The sequence below is a fragment of the Mesoplodon densirostris genome, chromosome 11 (genome assembly GCF_025265405.1).
Source record: "Mesoplodon densirostris isolate mMesDen1 chromosome 11, mMesDen1 primary haplotype, whole genome shotgun sequence".
Taxonomy (NCBI): Eukaryota; Metazoa; Chordata; class Mammalia; order Artiodactyla; family Ziphiidae; genus Mesoplodon; species Mesoplodon densirostris.
Genome location: NC_082671.1, coordinates 68,047,591 through 68,068,625, shown reverse-complemented (window position 1 = coordinate 68,068,625; position 21,035 = coordinate 68,047,591). Strand labels below are relative to the sequence as shown.

The 21,035-nt window shown below is 44.6% G+C and overlaps 1 protein-coding gene across 2 annotated transcripts; it reads left to right on the top strand.

Annotated features, from left to right (window-relative positions):
* Positions 1-2,103: 2,103 nt before the first annotated feature.
* RBX1 (ring-box 1) lies at positions 2,104-15,659 on the top strand. 2 transcript variants are annotated; one of them, XM_060113110.1, is made up of 6 exons: positions 2,104-2,221; positions 4,156-4,234; positions 7,215-7,271; positions 9,378-9,448; positions 12,603-12,688; positions 15,472-15,659. In XM_060113110.1, exons 1-6 carry the CDS (start codon positions 2,144-2,146, stop codon positions 15,482-15,484), a joined length of 384 nt encoding a protein of 127 aa, XP_059969093.1. In that variant the 5' UTR covers positions 2,104-2,143; the 3' UTR covers positions 15,485-15,659. The 2 variants fall into 2 exon arrangements, with proteins under 2 accessions (XP_059969093.1, XP_059969094.1); XM_060113111.1 differs by lacking the exon at positions 7,215-7,271 and having other exon boundaries at positions 2,105-2,221.
* Positions 15,660-21,035: the final 5,376 nt, after the last annotated feature.

Below are 21,035 nucleotides of genomic sequence, written 5' to 3'. Positions count from 1 at the left end.
GTACTGAGCACCTACAACTTACCGAGCACTGTTCTAGGAGTATTTGTTGCCAATAAAGAAGACAATAAAAAAAATCCCCTCTTGGGCTTCCCTGGTGGTGCAGTGGTTGAGAGTCCGCCTGCCGATGCAGGGGACACGGGTTCGTGCCCCGGTCTGGGAAGATCCCACATGTCGCGGAGCGGCTGGGCCCGTGAGCCATGGCCGCTGAGCCTGCGCGTCCGGAGCCTGTGCTCCGCAACGGGAGAGGCCACAACAGTGAGAGGCCCGAGTACCGGAAAAAAAAGAAAAAAAAAATCCCCTCTTGGTGGGACACACAAAAAACAATAAATCTAATGAGTAAGTGAAAAAATATGTTAGAAGGTACATGTACCATTAAAGAAAAGAAGAAAAGCACAATAAAATGAATGGGAAGCATATCATACAGGGCCTTTTAAGTCCTTGGAAGGACTTCAGCTGAAATGTTACTCCTCATAGAGACCTTATCTGATCACCGAATTTAATATTGCTTCCATCTCCCTTCAGTCTCATGACCTTGTTTCCACTTATTGATATCTGAGATTTTCTGATGTGTTTATTTGTTGACTTGTGTATTATCTCCCTACCAGGAGTTAGACTCCTTCATCACAGTCTCTCCTGTTTATAACAGGACCTGGTACGTACTCAGTGAATTTGTTGAATGAAGGATAAATATGCACTCAACACTTTAGTTTACTATGCGTTTCAGGTATTCCTGCAGGAACACAATAAATAAGATGACAGAACTCTTAACATGGAAGCATTAATTTAACAAAACTTGGGCTTAGAAAAACTTTGTAAGGTTCCTATAATGCTTTAAGGTCTCACACAATTATTCTCTATTCTAGTCTGGTTAAAGCTGTGGTGGTGTTTTCACAGATTTGTTGTTCTTGTTTATGATTAAGACAAGGAAATAAATCCTACTTCTTCTGGTTTAACAATGGAGTCAACACAATCAATCACTCTTCAATTCTCTTTTAATAGAAAATAAGAGATTTCAAACAAGCTAATACAAGATTTAAGAGTGATCTAGCAGAGTCATACCTCTGCAAGATTAGAGATGAAAAAGGGCGGGGCGGGGGGGGCTGGCCTAGAAAAGGGAGGGTGACATAAAGTTCAGGTGCTTTGGGTGGGAAGGAATGAGCAGTAAGAATAAGTGGCAAATGCCTCACACAAACACTTCAAGAAGTACAGTGACTGCAGATGTGATCATGGCTCAAAGAGAGGAAACAGGACCGAAATTAAGGAGAAAGGACCCCATAGTCCGATGACCAACTGAGGAATGGGAAGTGTGTGCTCAAGTGAGTTAAATGTAAATTGTGTTCTTTAACCAAAGGCCATTCCGAGTTGGACTGGTATTTTGGGTGGGCTGTGGCTGTCATCTCACAGTCTCCTAAGCCTCCTCCCTCCACCTATTTCAGGTGGGCAGGTGAAGGCAGGGCTACATAATGCCTGCTCAATTTGATCCTGCGGAGGACACGGAGGCGGGGGGCTCCAGTCTCCCCATCGAATCCTGAGTATTTCCCGAATTGGAATTAGGAAACCAAACGGTGCTTCAGGCCTCCCAGCGCGGGTAGCAACTCAGGCCGGGCTCGTAAGCGGGTCAGGATCTGGAAAGACCAGTGTGAGGTCTCGGGTTTCGGCAGTGGGCGGCGGGACGCCCACCCTCGCCCCTTCCCCAGAAGAACACGACGAGGACCCGCGAGCCGGGGAGTTCCGCGACGCCGGGGAAGGCGAGGCGGGGCCGGTGCTGCAGGTCGCGGCCCAAGCGAAGGAAGCAGCCGCCGCCCCAGCTGAGGGAGTGTGGCCGGCGGCTTCCCGGGGGAGGGCGACGAGAACGAGCCCTTTCGAACGTTTCCAGCCGGCTCGCTCACTTCGGCCCGGCCCCGCCCGGCCCCGCCCCAGACGCTCGGGCCACCGCCTCCTCTCCGCCAACGCTGGGTAGGTGTGGGGTGGGGGAGGACAGCGCCAGTGCCTTTAAGAGGCGTGGCCACATGCTCCGCCCCCACCTGCCCCTCGCGCGCCAGTGAAGGGTGGGGCGCGGGAGGAGGTGCCGGGGCGGGGAGGGAGCGAGGCTTGCGCTGACGCGCAGGCGCAGTAGCCGGGCGACGGAGCGTGTGTTTCCAAAATGGCGGCAGCGATGGATGTGGATACCCCGAGCGGCACGAACAGCGGCGCGGGCAAGAAGCGCTTTGAAGTGAAAAAGGTTGGGTCTCGCCAGCGCCTTCCTCAGGGAAGCTAGAGAGGCGTGGATCTGGCTGGCAGGCCCGAGGATGGCCAAGGCACGGAGGAGAGGGCTTCACTTCAGGGCGTTCCTGGGACAGGGTACCACGAAAGGAAGCCGGGGGGCGGGCTTTAGGGTTGATCGGCGTGACTGCCGCCCACTGTCAGTGGCAGTATTGGTTTCGGTAGGAAGCTGAGGGGCCAATCACGGAGGTGCTTATTGAGATACGCAGGATTGGGACTTGGCTGCCGGAGCCAAGCGCCTGAGCTGTCACTGGAGTGGTGGAGGGGTGGGGAAGGAGAGGGTGGGGTGGGAGGAAGGGGGAGTTGGAGTGCTGCGGTGGGTGGAGGATGGGGCGGTGTGGCGAATGGGGCGGTGTGGCGAAAGCCGGGAACCTGAGGTCCTACCGCTTGGAGGCCTCTGAGGACCCGGGCTGGCGATCTCCTTGCCCCGCCCCTGTCCGAAGCTTGGGGTCCCTCTGAGGGACCCCGACTCGGTCCTCGCCTAATCGAGGCCTCCATTAGCCCTCTCTGGTCCTCGCCCCTGCCGAGTTAAAGTGTCTCGAGTGTTAACTCTTGCCTCTTCTGAGAGGTCTGTTGGTTTGTCACACAGCCGCCCCAGTCCTGTGGTCATATTCAGAATCCCGCTGTCCAAAAAAAAACAAACATGGTGGAATTTGTTAAAAAGAAAATGCGAGCCCAAATCTTGTGTCATTTAGGGAGGGTTGAGTACTAGTTGCGAACGACCTGGTAAAAGTGGGAAAGCAGAAATGTGGGACGTGTCTTTTTGCATGAAATGCCTTATAGTTGTTTGCCAGCAGTTTGGGAGAAAAGTGCCGATTCCCACCCAAGATAAAACTGATCTGTACCAAATGAAGACCTGAAATAGGGAAGATGTTATTCCTGGAACATCTGGCTAAACCCTGACAATATTCCCCCTCCTAGTGCTTTTTGGCGTTTCATTGTGGGCCCTGCATGCTCAGTTACAGCCAGCAGCCATGTTGAAGAATAGAAGTAGGATTTTTTTCCTCCAAGTTGAAGCTGTAGAGTGAAAAGTGCTGAAGAAGTTACTAGACACTGAGAATTAGGCTTGAAAGAGATGAAGGTTTGAGAAGTACCACCAAATTCGTGGATGAAAGGGAGTTTGGGAATATTTATAATTGCAGAAGCCAGAGGGTTGAGTTACTTAAATACTACTTTTAGATAAACTCTTATGGAAATTATCTTAACTGAATATAACAGTTTGAGCATGTAAAAGTTGAAAACAGTTTATTTGATGATAGGAACTATCCAAAATTCTAGTGAATTTTAGAGTTTGTTGTGCAGTTATCTTGTAAGATTTAAGTGATGACCTTGTTCTGTGTATTGACACTGTGTAATTAGTTATCCAGCTTATCCCACGATTACCCGTTTTATGATCCAGTCATCATCTTAGTTCATTCTGTTCCTTGTTTTCGACCTCCCCATTCCTGCTTCCAAAGTCTCCTTGAAGAGCAGATATTTGTTTATGCAGAAATTGAGCTCTTCTGCAACTGCCAGGAGAACCTGCACAGTAATTCAAGTTTTTGATTATTAGACCTAAAACAGGCACTTATAAATTATTCCTGATTGGTTTGCGTTGATATGGCTGACTAAACTGTAGGAAAAAATAAAATTAAAAGATGACATTCATTTCTGTATTTATATACTCAACTGTTTGGAGAATGTGTGAGCGTACGTGTAGCCTACTCTTGCTGTCTGACATAATAAATAAGAGTAATGTAACCTCTAGAAGCTCTTTTGTTTAGTGGTCCTTGTGGCCAAAAAGATGATAACTGCAGCATGAAATCCTAGAGTGTCGTGTGTGTGTTCTATGTGTGTCTATGCTTGTGTTACAAGGAGAGTAGAGTGCATTGTTCCCCCTTTTTCTCTTTGCAGTGGAATGCGGTAGCCCTCTGGGCCTGGGATATTGTGGTTGATAACTGTGCCATCTGCCGGAACCACATTATGGATCTTTGTAAGTAATTGGAGGAGGATGGGAGGAAGTTGAGAAGGTTACAGAGATTGCGGCCATCCTAATGTGACCAGTTTTCTTCTTCACAAGGAGATATAAAGTACAGTAAGAGCACTTGGGGTCTTCTGCATCTAGTCCATTGGTATGTTTGAAATAAAGTAGTTTTTTATGATGTCCTGCAGGCATACCCCTCTCTCAGAATAAATCTACTCAATCTAAAGATGGCAAGGCCACATTTAGAATGAATTGTGGACACAGAGGTACTATTGATTATATCCTCTCTGTTTCCCATCTTGTAACCAGACTCAAAGGCAAAAATAGTGAAAGAAAGAAAAATAACTTTGAGCTAAAATGTTCTGTGAGAACTAGTTTTTGCTGGGGACTTATGAAGAAAAGAAACCTGAGTATGGATTTTCAGTGTTAGCCCAAGTGTAGTTAAGGGGACATCACTGCCGACATCTAAATAGGCAGTTAATTGCTCTAAAGAAATTTAATTTAAATTTCCACATATTTCATTACACATAGTGGTCAACACATAGTGGACTTAGTATCCTTGTAGTAATAGGGGCAAGAATGTTGATCACACCAGGGACAGTCACTATTCATCCAGGTACTAAAATGGTTTTGTTATTGAGATCAGGAATAGGGCAAAGAAATTGCAACTTTCTTGAATTGAAATTAACTTATTTTTTAAATGACTTACCTGCCTCTTCAGCTTTATCTTGAGCCACTCTCCTGCTTACTCTGGTGGTTCCTCTGACTTTCTTTCCATTCTTCAAGTGTCCATGCTCTTGTTTAGAGCCCTTACATATCCTGTTCCCTCTGCTGAAATGTTCTTCACCTCTTCTCCCCCTATCTTTGTCTAATGCAACACTGTCTAATCTAAATGTAAGCCTCAATTGTGAGCACATACGTAATTTAAAGTTTTCTAGCACTCATATTAACAAAGTTAAAAGAAACAGATGATTTGTATTTTATTTATCCTACTATATCCAAAATATTTTTATTTCAACATGTAATCAATATTTTAAAGTAAAATATTTTACATTTTTTTTGTACTAAGTCTTCAAAGTGTATTTCATACTTCCAGAGCATCTCATTTCAGATTAGCCACATTTCAAGTGCTCAATTCTCACACGTGGCCAGTGGCTACTTTATTGGGCAATGTAGAACTAACCCATAGTTGGTCTTCAGATCTCACCTTGAACTTGCTCAAAGATGTTTTCCCTGACCATACTTACATACACACAAACACAAGCTATGCCAGTTCTGTTAAATATTTCCAAGACATCCTATAGTTTCCTTTGTAGCAGTCATTTAATTTAGTTGGTTCTTTATAATTCCATGTTATTTACTGATGTGTTCCTAGCATCTAGCATAGTGTCTCGTACTATAATACTACTATATCTAGTGAGAAACTATAATAGGTTCTCACTAGATATTTGCTCAGTGAATAATAAAAACACAAAATAGGAGATTAGTCTGTGGTCATTGCAACTTGGAAAGCACAAATCAAATATTTTGTGTAGGAAAACAATCATGGCATGTGTTGGTAGTTTACTGCCCTTGGATTCTTTGAGTTTTGACCCTGTTTACCTTTTCACACAACAGTCAAAGCAGATCAGCAGCTACCATGATGTTTAATGTAGAGAGAAGGAACCCATCACAGAAAAACACATGCACAGTGTTAAATGTGCTAGGGTGGGGTTTTTGATTACGTGCTTGCCAATTCCTTGCTGTGTGTTTTCACAAGGAGTTGTGCCCAGAGAAAATTTTACTTTCTTGGGGCTCTTTTCTGTAATCCTGACTTGTTTTTAACCTCTGTATTTAAGTCATTGTGTGTCTCTCTGGATGCAAGAGAATGCACTTCTTGGGAAGATGGTGACAGACAAAGGCCACTGATATTCTGTCTTATCTTAGTGTTGAACACTTGAGGGGTCAGTGTAGGCTTTTAGTTAGACACCTGCTTTATCATATATTTTATTTTATTTTATTTTATTTTATTTTATTTATTTATTTTGTGGTACACAGGCCTCTCACTGCTGTGGCCTCTCCCGTTGCAGAGCACAGGCTCCGGACGCGCAGGCTCAGCGGCCATGGCTCACGGGCCCAGCCGCTCCGTGGCTATGTGGGATCTTCCCGGACCGGGGCACGAGCCCGTGTCCCCTGCATCGGCAGGCGGACTCTCAACCACTGCGCCACCAGGGAAGCCCATCATATATTTTAAATGTCAGATGCAGAAGTAGGACATTGAATTCCTATAACCAAAAAAGTATTTTCAAGTCATGTCTTATGTTCATTTGATGAATATTTATATCCTGGGCATTTTGCAAGGTCTAGGATAAAAGACCTGAGATCAGTTCTTTACCCTTATGGAACATACCCTTCTGTTTATTACAGACACTAAAGAGAAATCTGGTTGCTGCAACTGGGCTTGTCTTCCTTTCAAAAATAGATAAATTATGATGCTTGTAAAAAGACACTTTTGGGGCTTCCCTAGTGGCGCAGTGGTTGAGAGTCCGCCTGCCGATGCAGGGGACACGGGCTCGTGCCCCGGTCTGGGAGGATCCCGCATGCCGCAGAGCGGCTGGGCCCGTGAGCCATGGCCGCTGAGCCTGTGTGTCCGGAGCCTGTGCTCCGCAGCGGGAGAGGCCACAACAGGGAGAGCCCCACGTACGGCAAAAAAAAAAAAAAGACACTTTTGTTAAAGATGAAAATAAGAATCTTGATCTAGCAGTGGCCATTTTCTAATAAATTCTGGTCTGGCATTAAATGAATAATTGTATACAGAGCCGTAAATAAATGAGTGATTATGGCTGTGCTCCAGTTGAACTCACCTACAAAGCATTCTTGGTCTGAAGACTTCCTCTTTGGAATCCAAATTGATACTATCTGTCCTACTATAGCTTATTTTGCATTGCCCTATTTCTTGGTTCTTTTAAAGAACACAGTCTGCTAGGTGTAATTTTCTCCACTGCCTCAGGTAATCTTGTTCCAGATGAAGGGGGCATCCAGAAGTGCTTAGACCCAGCTTCTGCCCGTAAGTTAGTCTTTTCCTAAAACCACAGGTCCATCAGTATTTTCAAAGTGTGAAATCTCTTCACTTCCAAGAAGAAGCCATTGCTTCCTTAGCAGTCCTCTGGTTGTAATGCTCTTGTACTGAAGTATAAAAGTCCTCAAGCTTTATAAGTCACATGAAATAAACTTCTGCCTTTGCAGGGGTCTGATAAGAACCTGTTGTGTGCTGCTTTTCTCTCTGTTCTAGACTGAGAGAGAACAGTTCCTTCCCCTGTTTAAACAAACGACTAAACCCCGATGCTCAGCCTCTGGACCAAAAGCTTGAAAACATATAATCTTTGAGAACATTTCACACTTGTATTTAGTAATTTTTCATCCTTATCCCCTTTTATCTGACGTTCTGTATTGCAATCCTATTTCTGATCTTTTTTTATTATTATTAAAGTACAGTTGATTTACAATATTATATTAATTTCAGGTGTACAACATAATGATTGAATGCTTTTATAGATTATACTCCCTTTAAAGTTGTTATAAAATATTTCCTATATTCCCTGTGCTGTACAATATATTTTTGTTCTTTGTTAGGAGTTTTCTGATAAGAATAAATGTATATTTGGCCCCCATTCTCTCTATTTATAGAAGTGTTTTTGGTTTGCTTAGTCAGGTACTGAGAGCCTACTTTGCGCTAAGCATAGAACGACAGCCCCTTAAAAATACGTAGACCTAGAAAAATTTAAACATGATAATGTACCTTGAAACAGTTTCATTATTTACTTAAATAATAATAATTGTGCCTCTTGCTTAGCTAATTTCTTAATACATAGTCCTCATCTAACTGAGATGATCCAACTTGAAGGACATCAGATTTTATCTCCTCTGCCATCTCTTTGAATAGGGTGCATTCACAGCCCCCATACATTCTTGAATATATGGCATAGGCCCTAGATTCTCCACTTTTATCAGAAGGAAAACCAGTTATTCTGTTTGTAGTATGAATCTGGGTAGCATAAGCAACTTCTGTGATTTCAGATCCTTTGCCTTTCATATTTTTGAAGGGTGGGGGAAAGAACATTATGGTATATCTCTTCCCCTAAGACCAAATGTATGCACTAACATCTCAGCATTACTTTAGTACAGTTTTACTACTTTCCGCCTATGGAAGTTTGAAGTAATTGTCTCCTATTAAATAGTCTTTCCTGAAGCTTTTTGTTCTTCAGAAGGGAGACTCCATTTAGTTACCACCTTCAGAGAAAGCACATTACACATTAGTAATTCTTGTTCATTGAATATTTATCCCCAATAGAGCTTTACTCATCCTTTCTGGATCTCAGTCAGATTTTTTATTCTATTTAAGTTCCCTCCCTTCCCCCTCTATGAAATTGATATTTGGATACATTTGCAGCAGTTTGCTCCATTCACCAGTCAGAATGACCTCAGGGGCAATAAGTGTCACTAAGTGGTAGCCCCGAGACTCCTCCAACCCATTGGCCTCACAGATCAGCTGTGCTGGCGGTGTTTTAAGGACTTGAGTTTTGACGTCCTCATGCGGAGCGTACACTGCACTTCGCCACAGGCCTCTTCACCCGCTTTTACTTGCTCTGTCCCAGCTCCATGTGTCTGCCTGACTCCTTTAGGGACTAGAGCTTGTCCCGCAGCTAGGCTTTCATGTGGCAAACCTGGGTGTTGTAAGGGCCTGAGAGGAAGCATTCACCAAGAATAGAGATGCCAGTTCTCAGAACAGTAAGAGTTATGAGGTGACTTTAAGAATTTACTAAATTTACCAGATTAGGAGGAATCACTGTCATTTGGACAAGTCAGGTTATGTTCAGAGTTAAAAAGTACTCTTTCCTTCCTTACTCTGTTTTTGAACAAGGGGGGGCGGTATTCATTGCAAAGCATGCTGTTAAGTCATATCTCTGCCTTCTCTGTTCTTCACCCCTTTCCACATTCATTAAAAAACAATTATGACTAATTAACCACTTGAGATTTTGTTCATGTTTACGCCATCACCGCCAACGCCCCCCCCACCCCCAGTTGTGTCATCGTGTAATGGTGCAGGTAGGGCAGCTGTAGGTGAAAAGGTTGTTGCCGGGGTCCAGTGCTGTTGTTGCTCTTGTTCCCACAGGCATAGAGTGTCAAGCCAACCAGGCGTCTGCTACTTCGGAAGAGTGCACCGTTGCGTGGGGAGTCTGTAACGTAAGGAAACATCTTTCCCTGTCAGCATGGCTTGTAAACATAGTACCACTTTTCCTGCTTTGCCAGTCTTGAAACTAACTAGGAAAAAAATGACTAGCCCACTTTTCTCCCAAAAGGTACACAAATATTTAAAAAACAAAAAAAAGATTTAAAAGCATTGTACTGTTCACCTGTTGTAGGGTAAAAATTATTAGTTATTGCAGAGACAATAGTTTGTCTTAATTATAAAGTGTACCAACTTTTGTCAGCAACATTTTGGGGATTCATCTTTGGGAATTGCCTTCAAAGCCTATGGTACAGTCTTTGGAATATTCTGTTAGTGGAAATCTTTACTTTCGTAACACATTTTTAAAAGGCTAGGTGTCTTGTGGAACTAAGGTGAATAAATTGAGTGTCCGTGTGTGTGTGTGTGTGTGTGTGTGTGTTTTAGGTGTGGCAAATGTACTAAGTTAGGGTTTGGGGTTTTTTTTTAATGTGGCTCATGCCAGAAATGTTTTGTACAGCATCTCTGGACTGAATGTACAGCCTTCCAGGGAGTGACAGCTGTGAAGGATAATAGACATCAAATATGTTATTTCCAGCACGTGTTAAAAATTCATCCCTATAGACATGTAGTCCCCGTCATATGAGCTAAAATTGTCCTGTCCGGGCATCCTGTGCCCAGGGGACAGAGGGCTCCCAGCATGACACGGGCCTAAGAAGTCAGACTCTGGAGTCAGACCATCATTCCCTGTCTCTGGGACTTACTTGCTAGGTGACTTTGGGCAAGGTATTGGCCTCTCTAAGCCTCGTATGAAACGGAGCTGACAGTAGATTGCATAGTGTCACAATCACGATGAAGTGATTTTATGTTAAAACGTGCTTAGAGGAGTTGGGGGTTTTTTGGGACATGAGCCACCCATCTCCTTGCATGCCCCTGCAGTAAACCTTTCTCTGCTCAAAAAAAAAAAAAAAAACTGCTTAGAACACCTCCTGCATGCAGTAAGCGTCTTTGTTAATAAATACAAATAAATAAACTTTGGGGTGGCTGTAGTTCCTGAAGAGAGAGCTATCGGTACTTTGCTCCCTTGGGTTGAGGCTCTCCTCCCAGCCCACACCTTGTGGGGCACCTTCTCCATGCTGTCGGGGCCCTTCGACAGTTTCACAGTAGCCCCTGGCCAAGGGACAGTTTTTTTCATTTATGGGGATAAAGAATAAAGCTTATCGGGCTCTTTGCTCTCCCTGGCATCCAGGCGTATACTAAGAACCTTGTCACTTTGTGGTGGAAGGAAAAGGAGTGAGCTTCTCCTTAAATTCAGCTCAGGAGAGTCGAGCTCAGAGAGCCTGCCACCAAGAAGAGCCAGCAGGTGTGCCTGAAACCTTTGGATTAGTCCCAGGTTCTAGTGCTGGGTCTTCTACTAACCTGCTCTATGAATTAGGCAAGTCACTTAACTCTTCTGGTTTTCAGTTTCCCGTCTGTAAAATGAAGATAATAATAGCCGTCATGCTTGCTTGCCTGGGTTGCTGGAGGCTCCAGTGAGGTAATAGATGTTTACAGACTGCCTGCAAAGTGTGAAGCACCAGGCAGTGTATTTTGAGACTGCTCAGTGTACTCATTGATATGTCTTAGATGGTTAACAGGAAGAAAGCTGGGAACAGGGACATTCAAGGATGCTGTCACCAGCCCTGCAGCCTCATTTGCAGCCCGTCTTTCCCTCTGTCTTCGGAGGTGGCTGGGGAGTACAGGACCCTGTACTGCTGCAAGGTGCCTAGCGGGGCAGCCGGGAGGTGGAGAAGGGTGTCCTGAATGCCCTTAGGTGAGCCTGTCCCCACCGCCTGGGGATTGAGAAAAATGCCTCCACTTGCTGCCTTTTGGAAATTTTGTTTTTTCTCTTTTTCAGAAATAATGAGTTGTGTGAGCGTCAGGAGGAAAGGGATCTTGCAAAGGGCCACTGCTCTGGGAGAGTCTTTGTCCTGTTGAGTAGCCCCAGTGCACCAGCCGTGGACTCTAGTGTTTGTCACTGAATTCTCTTTCTGTCTTTGTGCAAGACAATTCACAGATGATAATCCACATTATGATTCTTAAGTTCCATGTATGTTTGGGGGGACACGCTGACCAGAGTTCAGGGCTGTTACTAAGCCAAGCCTGCCAAAGCTTTCATGGTGTGTTGGGATGTCAGCACTTCTCCCCTGTCCCCACTCAGCTGACCCATCATGGCTCAGGTGAGGGGACTCTTGTTGTTCCGTCCGAGTTCGCTGCTCACACGAGCAGGGGCGGAGGATAAACATCCATTGCAGAGGTTCTGTGGTTAGCGTCTGCGCATCATTAACTCATACCAAAAATCTGCACACGGACTTTCCTTCTCCCCATATCCGAAGGCCAACTCCTTGCTCCCTGTCAGTTCCCAGTAGTCTTGGTACTTTTGCCCTTTTACTTCCTGTCTTGATTGTGGAATAAGCCCTTCGACGCTCTTTCAGCTGTTGGCGTGCAGTGTGCCCATCGTAATACTTCCTCTTACCCTAATTTTTTATCTCATTCCTTTTTAAGACACGGTCTCTCACCCACTAAAGGCTCACTGAGTACCAGGCTGTTACCATATCAATACACCTATAAACAAATGGGGAAATAAAGTCCTTTGGAAAGAGTTGAGCTGCGTGTGGAAGGTCGGGGAAGTGCCCCTCAGCTCTGGGTGGTGTCAGGGATGGCGCACTACCCACACTGAGTAGATGCCTCTGCTCCTGGGGTTCCCTTCTCCAAGGTGGGGAGGGCAGCTGGGGACCAAGAAGGGGGAATGTTTGAAATCCGCGTGTGATCAAGGGCCTCCCTGCGTGAGTCCCAGTAGAGTAATCCCCCCCCTACAGGCCACATAGGACCAGGAAGCCCCACTCCATCTTCCCTTAGGGAAAGAGAGCTCACTGCTAGAACACCGCTATGCTTCCTAAATGCATTCTTCCTTTTGTAGGAATGACATTTCTGACATGTTTCACTGGACTTAGCCTCGTACCTAACCAAGGTGTAACCCGTTGTTGACCTTTTGTCTCCTGTTGTGTGTTGCCTTCCATCACTCTTCTCCAGCCCCTGTGTGTAACTACCCCACTGCCCTTGAGATGTATTGTCATCAGAGAGCTGAGCCTTCACAGAGTTATTTTTAATAAAATGTATCTTTTCTTCCAGCATGCTTTTCACTTCCACTGCATCTCCCGCTGGCTCAAAACACGGCAGGTGTGTCCGTTGGACAACAGAGAGTGGGAATTCCAAAAGTAGGTGTCTCTGGATGTTTTTGACGTTTTCAGGTTGGGCTTTGTGGTCAGTATCATTCTTGGACTCACGTCAAGCTGGAGGGTGCACAGTCTTAGAAGATGGAGACATGGAACATGCCTTGTTTTCATAAACTAGCTTTTGGTTAGTTAGACAGGGACTCATCTATGTGGAAAATGCATAGGTGAATCCACATTAGAAGCTTGCAGCCTAGAGTTTCCCAACTATCCAGGTTCTATGAAAGTAGAAAATATGAGAATTTGCAAACTATTAAATATTTCCAAAATCACATCAGTAATAAGGCTCCAGAGGCTAAATAATGTCAGGTGTCTTTGCTTTGGGCTAGAATTATATCCACCTGTCATGTTTCATTGGTTTATCTCATGCTGATTAATTCTGATACAGCATTTATGGCTATCTCATCTAAATCATTATTGTTGTGGCTGTTAGTAGTAAGTAAATAAAACATGACGTGTAAATTTTCAAAAATTCAAGTGGCCAAAGGGTATACCACAGAAGATGAGTCTCACCTTGCTCCCCTCATCTCTTTCCTGGAGGTGACCGTCAGCAGCAGCTTCTTGGTGGCTTTCCCGAGTGTCCCCGTATATGTACTTGAATGTATTTGGATATACATGTAGAATTTTTTATATCTGTAGTAGTAATTCCTAAAAGAGGAATTTCTGATTAAAGAGTATGTATGTTTTTATTTTTGATAGTGTCAGATTTTCCTTTCCCAAGAATATATACTAATTCACAGTCCCTACAAACATTGAAGCAGGAGGCTCCATTCTCCATTTCTTGCCAATGTTCTGTTATCGAACTTTTCCATCTTAGCTACTGACAGGTGAAAATTAGTATTCAATTGCATTTTTTTAAATTTTCAGTGAAATTGGGCTACTTTTTATATATTTTTATGCCTACTATATTTTTGTGCGAAACGCTCTTTTATCTGTTGAATTTTCAGTCATTTTCTTGATCAAATTTTTAATGAAAAGGGAGATTTTTACTTAAATATGAGTTTTGACTAGCAGAATATTTTTATGTTTAAAAACCAATAAAAAGCTTTCTTTAGTTTGTGAAATGTTTACAGATCACTTATTGGTACAGTGATTTTGTTTTTAGACTTGATTATTTATTTTGGTAAAGAATTTTGAAAGTCTTGTGAAATGCATGTTCATTTTTTAAGAAACCTGCCACATAACTCAATATCTTCATACCATCACATTCCTTTCAGCAAAGTATATGCTAAGTAATGTGTAAGATATAAAAATGTGTGAGACAGTCCTTTCCTGTCCTTGGGGAGCTTGCATTCTGAGTGGAGCCATGACAGGTAATACATGTCAAGGCAGAAACACTGTTCTTAGTTCTCAAGAGGACTTTGTAATTGGCTCTGCCCTGGAGCAGGCTCCAGGTTCCGTCTTGGACCAAAACTGTCTCACGTAGCCCATTACATGTGCCTGGGGCTGAGCCTAAGAAGTGCGGGGTGTAAAGAACCCTGCTGTTGGGCTTTGACACTGTCACTGTATCCAGCTGGTGACTTTGCCTGGCCATGGTTATCAGTGCACTGGGAAAAGAAATTCATAAGAAGCAAATTGCAGCATGCTTTAATCTGATGGACAACTTCCGGGTTATTCTCCAGCCCTCTAACACACACTGTAGCTCTACCCTGTGAGGACTTTTTTAGAAATATTTAAGTGAATTTCTTACGTGAAGTGCTTAAAGAATCTAGTACCCCTTCAGGATGATGGAAGCAGTGATGCAGAGTTCTAGTGCCCTGGTTTCCATCCATATAACAAAGTATTTTAATCAGAGGTGAACTGCCCACAAAGAACCACGACAAAAGATTATTAAGTAAGATAATAATGAAGGATTTTGTGTTCACGAAATCCATTTAGGGACTTCCCTGGCAGTCCAGTGGCTAAGACTCCACGCTCCCAATGCAGGGGGCTTGGGTTTGATCCCTGGTCAGGGAACTAGATCCTGCATGCCGCAACTAAGAGTTTGCGTGCCACAGGTAAAGATTCCATACACGGCAATGAAGACCCTGTGTGCTGCAACTAAGACCTGATGCAGACGAGTGAATAAATAAATAAATAAATAAATATTTTTTAAAAAGAAGAAAAGAAATCCATTTATATGTGGAAGAAATTTCCTGCCCTTGTTTATAATCTTGCTAGAGCCAACTTTTGGCTTCTGGGGAAATCAGAAAGGACCTGAGATCCATACCTAGTTTCTCTCTACAGTTCTCTTTCTGCAGTGCTGAGTGGACTCAGGGCTATAATTGGAACTGGTGATAGATTTTGAAATTGACGGCTGTTCAGTTACTGGTTTCTGTATTTGCCTTACCCTAAACTTGCCTGAGGACTGGAGTTGAGGTGAAGAGGCCACCACAGGTAGGGGAGGCCAAGAGTTCATGCTGTCTGAGCCACTGCCTGGGGCAAACAGGTGGAGCTCCCTTTCACAAGCCCCGGCTCTGACTTCTCCCTCTCACCTCCTGGTTACTGCCGGGCATCTGCCTGGTAGCTGGAAGGAGTCAGGTGGGTGCAGCTGAGTCCGTGGTGAGGCAGGACCGTCATAAGAAGGGGGTGATAAGTAAGATGTTATAGGGACCGGTAAGATGAAAGGTGCAGAGACCAGGGTCATAACCCGGTCTTGGCACACACTTGTGGTCACTTACTTCTTTTCAAAGTTTTAACCAAGTTAGCGGATATATTTTAAGCAGGTTTTATAGTCTCAAACAGGAAATTACTAAGGAATTAATTAAATAATTTACCTTGTCTTTCAGGTATGGGCACTAGAAAAAGAATTCTTCCATCAAGCTCAACTGTATCATTAGCCATTTAATGGCTTGCCCTCCAGTTACTTAATTATAAATTAGATAGAACCGTGTTTTTTCTGCTTTGTCTTTTCAGTTTGCTATTCCTACACCCATATTGTATTCTGTGTCAAATAAAATCCAGTTGGATTCTAGAACAGATGCCGCCTCTTGTGTATGTGAAAAAAGTGAACATAAAGGGACCCCTCTTTCTAGGTTGGAAAGCCAGCTTTTGAAAGTGAGATGTTCGTTCGTTAGAGCCAGAGCAGAGTTGTCCTGCGAGCACGTCTCTTGGTCATGAGGAAGCCTGGTCCACGGCCCAGCTACTGATGGCAGTCTTGGGCAAGTCGCCTCTCTGCTCCGAGCTCTTCTATAAAGTGGCTGCTGAGGACTAAATGGCGTCATGTGGGCACAGAAAGAGGCTTTGTGAACTGTTAAGAACACTATACAAATGTTAACTTTGTGTATGACATGTTGCTTTCTCTTCTTAGTTTAGAAAAGTAAACTTGAAGAAATCTAATAAGTAATCTTGGCTGCCAAAGGAGTAATCTATGAACTCAAGTTGGAAATCGATGTCATTTAAAATTGAGTTAACAGGAGAATTCAAGTTTCCTTACCCACCACCACCCTTTGCAATTTGTTTAAAATGCTTTGGCTATACTAATCCAATGGCTATATAGTCTTTAACTGAGAGGCAGGTTAGTTTACTGCAGTAGTCCTCAAAGTATGGGCTGAGGACTTCCGAGGGTACCAGAAACCCTTTCAGCAGGTTCACAAAGTTCCTTTTCGGACTGCATGACTGTACAAGGCCAGTTTTTCTTTATATCCTTCAACCAAAGCAACGTATTGAATGAAGAAACAGAGGTGAGAATCCAGCTGTCTTCTACTAAGTCGGATATAAAAGAGATTTGCAAAAATGTAAAACAATGCCATTCTTCTAATTTTTTGTTTTGAAAAATAGTTACTTTTAATAAAGATATTTACGTTAGCATGTGATGGGTTTTTGTTCTTTTAAAATCTTTTAAATTTCTCGGTCTGATTTCCATTGTAGTAAATAGATATAACCCACACCAAATCTCTTTGGGGTCTTCAACTTTTAAGATCATAAAGGGATCCTGAGACTAAACAGTTTGAGAACCTCTAGCTTAGTAATTAAGAACTTCGAATTCAAACCTGGATCGAGCCCAGCTTCCCCACTTTGCCACCACACAGAGCAAGTGCTCACGGAGAGGTGGCTGCTGCCATCGCTGTTCCTTTAGGGCTTCCACCCTCGGCAGAAATCCGCTCCTTTAAACCCTTTTCAAGTGGCCATTCAAACTGCATGAATACTTGAGCAGTGAAGAGCACAGCACTTTTCACACAGGTGGCATTACATGTTTGGAGAGTTCTGCTTGGGTATTCATTGGGACCCTTGGTTGCAGGGTACCGGAATCCAGCTTCTAAGGCACGGGACATTTATGAGAGGGCTATGGAGCTATGTCCTGTAATAAGAGAAAGGGACAGAGAACCTGCTGGACCTAAGAATGAATGAATAGAACTGGGGCATCGCTGCTGGGATTCTCCCTGCCTGTATTTCGCAGAGACTAGCTTTGGTTTGTTTTTTTGTTTGTTTGTTTGTTTTTGGCTGCACTGTTCAGCTTGGGGGTTCTTACTTCCCTGACCAGGGATCAAACCTTTGCCCTCCGTAGTGGAAGCACAGAGTCCTAACCACTGGACCACCAGGGAATCCCTGAAACTAGCTTTATATATGACAGGAAAACCCTGGATGCTGACACCTCTTCTGTCACCTCTTCTCCCAGTTGCTGCCACAAGAGAGGGACTTACTCCAAGCCCTGATTCCAAAAATCCCAGCTGTGTCAGGTGCCGACACCTGGACTAATCGGTAGATTCACTTAGAAAACAGTGGCCGTCTTGCGAACCTCAGAGCTGAAAGGTAGAGTCACAGTTCCCAGAAGAATGGGGGTGGTATGGGGCAGACCAAACAAGGTGTCTACGTCTGCAAGACTTGCTAGGAAGTGTTTCTTACACTGAGCCAAAATGTCTCCTTGTAACAATTCAGTTACTCTTGTGTTGCCTCATGAAACTGGTGGACATAATTCTTCCCTAAGATATTAGTGGAGTTAATTGAGCACTTACTGTGTTCCAAACCTAGAGGACACAGCTGAAATAGACAAAGTCTTTTCCCTCAAATAGCTTACAGTCTAGCAAATTTTCTTAAAATGAATGAGTGGTGGAAGCTACCTCTGGAGAGCTTGACAGGGCCCAGATCTGGGCTTGATCTTGACTTGCCCATTCTCTCTTAGATTCCTTCCGGCAGCCCCTCTTCTTCAGTCTGTCCCTGAAGATTCTCCGGGTTCTGCTCTGTCTGGGAGACCTCAGCCTCACCCATAGTCACCATAGTGGACCCCCAGGTGGCCTCTTGACAACTGATTGTGTGCATCTCTTCCCAAATCCACTCTTTTTTTTTTTTTTAATGTTTTCATTTTTAACTTTAATGTTTTATTTATTTATTTTAACATTTATTTATTTGGTTGTGCAGGGTCTTAATTGTGGCAGGCGGGCTCCTTAGTTGAGGCACGTGCGCTCCTTAGTTGCAGCATGCATGTGGGGTCTAGTTCCCCAACCAGGGATCGAACCTGGGCCCCCTGCATTGAGAGCACAGAGTCTTAACCACTGTGACACCAGGGAAGTCCCCCAAATCCACTCTTAGTAACCTTGTGTTGATACCTAGAAATTGGCCACAGTGGTTGTATTTACACCACACAATTGAGAAATGCTACAAATCAGAATTTCTTTTCTCCGGAGAGCCTGTTGCTAGTCATTTACCAGCACCCCACTGCATAGTTACTGTCTAGGAACATGGCACCCAAATGTGTCCATTGTCTCTCCCTGGCTGTGTGTCTCTTGGACGCTTCAAACTCAGCCTGTCAAAAATGACTGACCTGTCATTTTCCCAAAACATACCCCTCCTCCTGGATGACTTAGCCTGGTTAATGGCACTGCCACTCATCCAATTCATGAAGCCATAGGCATTCAAAGACATTTTAGATATTCTCCTCTCTGCCTCTGCATATAAGTAGTCATTAAACTCTATTCACTCTGCTGTTGTACTCGCACTACAGTCTGTACCCTCTTCTCCATTCCCACCGCCACTGACAGAGCCCAGGCCTTCTTCATTTTTCTCTGAAACAACTGCAGTTCCTTGACTGGACATGCTGTCATTAGTCTCCTTGCTACAACCTGAAACGAGTCTTTAATTTGGTCTGATGCCCCCTCCACTAGTTGAGAAAGCCCCACCTTGAAGGATGCAGAGTTCACTTCACATCGTAGATGTTGAGCATGCCGAATCCTGGCTCCTCCAGCTTCTGTGCAGCTGGAGCAAGGTAGGGTAGCTAACCTCCATGAAAGATACTCAACCCAGGGCTTCCCTGGTGGTGCAGTGGTTGAGAGTCCACCTGCCGATGCAGGGGATGCGGGTTCGTGCCCCGGTCCGGGAGGATCCCACATGCCACGGAGCGGCTGGGCCCGTGAGCCATGGCCGCTGAGCCTGTGCATCCGGAGCCTGTGCTCTGCAATGGGAGAGGCCACGGCAGTGAGATGCCCGCTTACAGGAAAAAAAAAAAAAAAAGATACTCAACCTGCCATCCCTTACGGGTGTGGGCAGCACCCAAGTCCCAGTGCAGACGGCCAAATGGGTGGTGGCATCCGGTGTTTAACAGCCTCAATAGCCGACACCTCCCCAGACTTGTTTTGTGGCATCATTTTGGCCGTGGTCCCAGTTGCCACCCATTTTCTGAGCCTGATTGATTCCCCAACATCCCCTGTGGTGCTGTGAGCTCTCCAACATTCTCTCCGTATCCACTCTGCTACAACCATCAGCCAGGTCTCTGGTTTTCAACGCTCATCATTATCTCCTCCTGTCCCTAACGTGTAGGCCAACACCATTTCCTTTTCATTCTCAAAACATTCCTAAAAAGCCCATCATTTTATTATAATGTCATCTGACGTTTTTCACTCATTTCCTCAGCCAACAGAACACTCTTCTAAGAGTCCTTTGCCTGTCTTTTCTCTCCTTTGTTTTTGTCCCATATTTGATCAATTTCTTTTCTTTTTCCTTTTTCTTTTTTTTTGGCCGTGCCACTTGGCATGAGGGATATTAGTTCCCCAACCAGGGATCGAACCATTGACCCCTTCAGTGGAAGTGTGGAGTCTTAACCACTGGACCACCAGGGAAGTCCCATGATCAATCTCTTTGCAAAGAACTCACTGAAGAGTTGATGCCCTATGTAGTGCACTTTTTCTTTTGATACCCTTTATTTTCTTCCTACTTGGACAAATTTTCAACCTACTACTGGAACACCTTTTGTGGGCCTCTTGCCCCTGCTGAGCCCACTGCCCTGCCCTCTTACCTGAGCCTTCACCCCATGGTATGTAGAGCCACACACGGCCTGGAACTTCAAAGCACATCTCCATTTCTGTTCATCTCTTTCCAGCCTGGCACGAGCTCCTCTGACTCGATCCCAGTGCTGTGTTGTAGCTTCTGCTGGACTTGCTTGAACCTCTTCCTTCCAACAACCTCGGTCCTGCCCAATCCAGTCAAGCTCCCTACTCCCTTGTCTCAGTGCCAGGTTACCTGAGAGGCTGGTCCTCCCCTAGACTCCTCTAAACGGAGACAGGGCACTTGCCTCCCATTAGGGCCCCCAGCATTGAGGCATCCACTTTTCTCTGCACTTTTTGAAATCTCCCCCAAAGCAAGGCCAAATTTCTAGCTAAACCCAGGCTATGATGAAGTCTGAAACAGCGTGGTCTCTTTCACCAAAGCGTCCCCTTTCTTCTACTTTACTCAGAGTAACCTCAGAGTAGCAATTTTTCAAACTAGTTGCTTCCACATTTTGCATTCTGAGACATGAAACTATCCATTACACAAAAGTAGAACCTATCATCCTATACTTACAGGAGAATGAAACTGTTTTCAGATGTCTTGATAATTATCCTATTTTCTGCCAAACAAACTCCTCCTCCTGTAACTGACAGCCTCTATCTTGCTCGAAGACACTGCCATCCCATTAAACAGTCTAGAAACCTTAAAGTCATCTTTACTGTCACCTCGACCCTCGTTCCCAATATCCATGTGGTTACATGTCCTATCTATTGTACTTCAATTTTGCATCACTCAGATGCAAGCTCACCCGCTCTGCCTCCACTACTCAGGCCTTGATCATCATCTGAATTGTTGAAATGAGTCCGTTACTCGCCTCACCTACAAGATTTAGGAGCCCTGGGACTTCCCCGGTGGCGCAGAGGTTAAGAATCCGCCTGCCAATGCAGGTGACACGGGTTCGATCCCTGGTCTGGGAAAATCCCACAAGCCGTGGAGCAACTAAGCCCGTGCGCCACAACTACTGGGCCCGTGAGCCAAAAGTACTGAAGCTCACGTGCCTAGAGTCCGTGCTCCGCAACAAGAGAAGCCACCAAAATGAGAAGCCCATGCACCACAATGAAGAATGGCCCCTGCTTGCTGCAACTAGAGAAAG

What these genes read in the sequence shown, in the direction of transcription:
- RBX1 (XM_060113110.1), top strand. Translation starts at nt 2,144, where the DNA reads ATGGCGGCAGCGATGGATGTGGATACCCCGAGCGGCACGAACAGCGGC. An exon ending in AGCGCTTTGAAGTGAAAAAG is followed by an intron (nt 2,222 to 4,155) that starts GTTGGGTCTCGC and finishes TTCTCTTTGCAG; the next exon opens with TGGAATGCGGTAGCCCTCTG. An exon ending in GAACCACATTATGGATCTTT is followed by an intron (nt 4,235 to 7,214) that starts GTAAGTAATTGG and finishes CCACTGCCTCAG; the next exon opens with GTAATCTTGTTCCAGATGAA.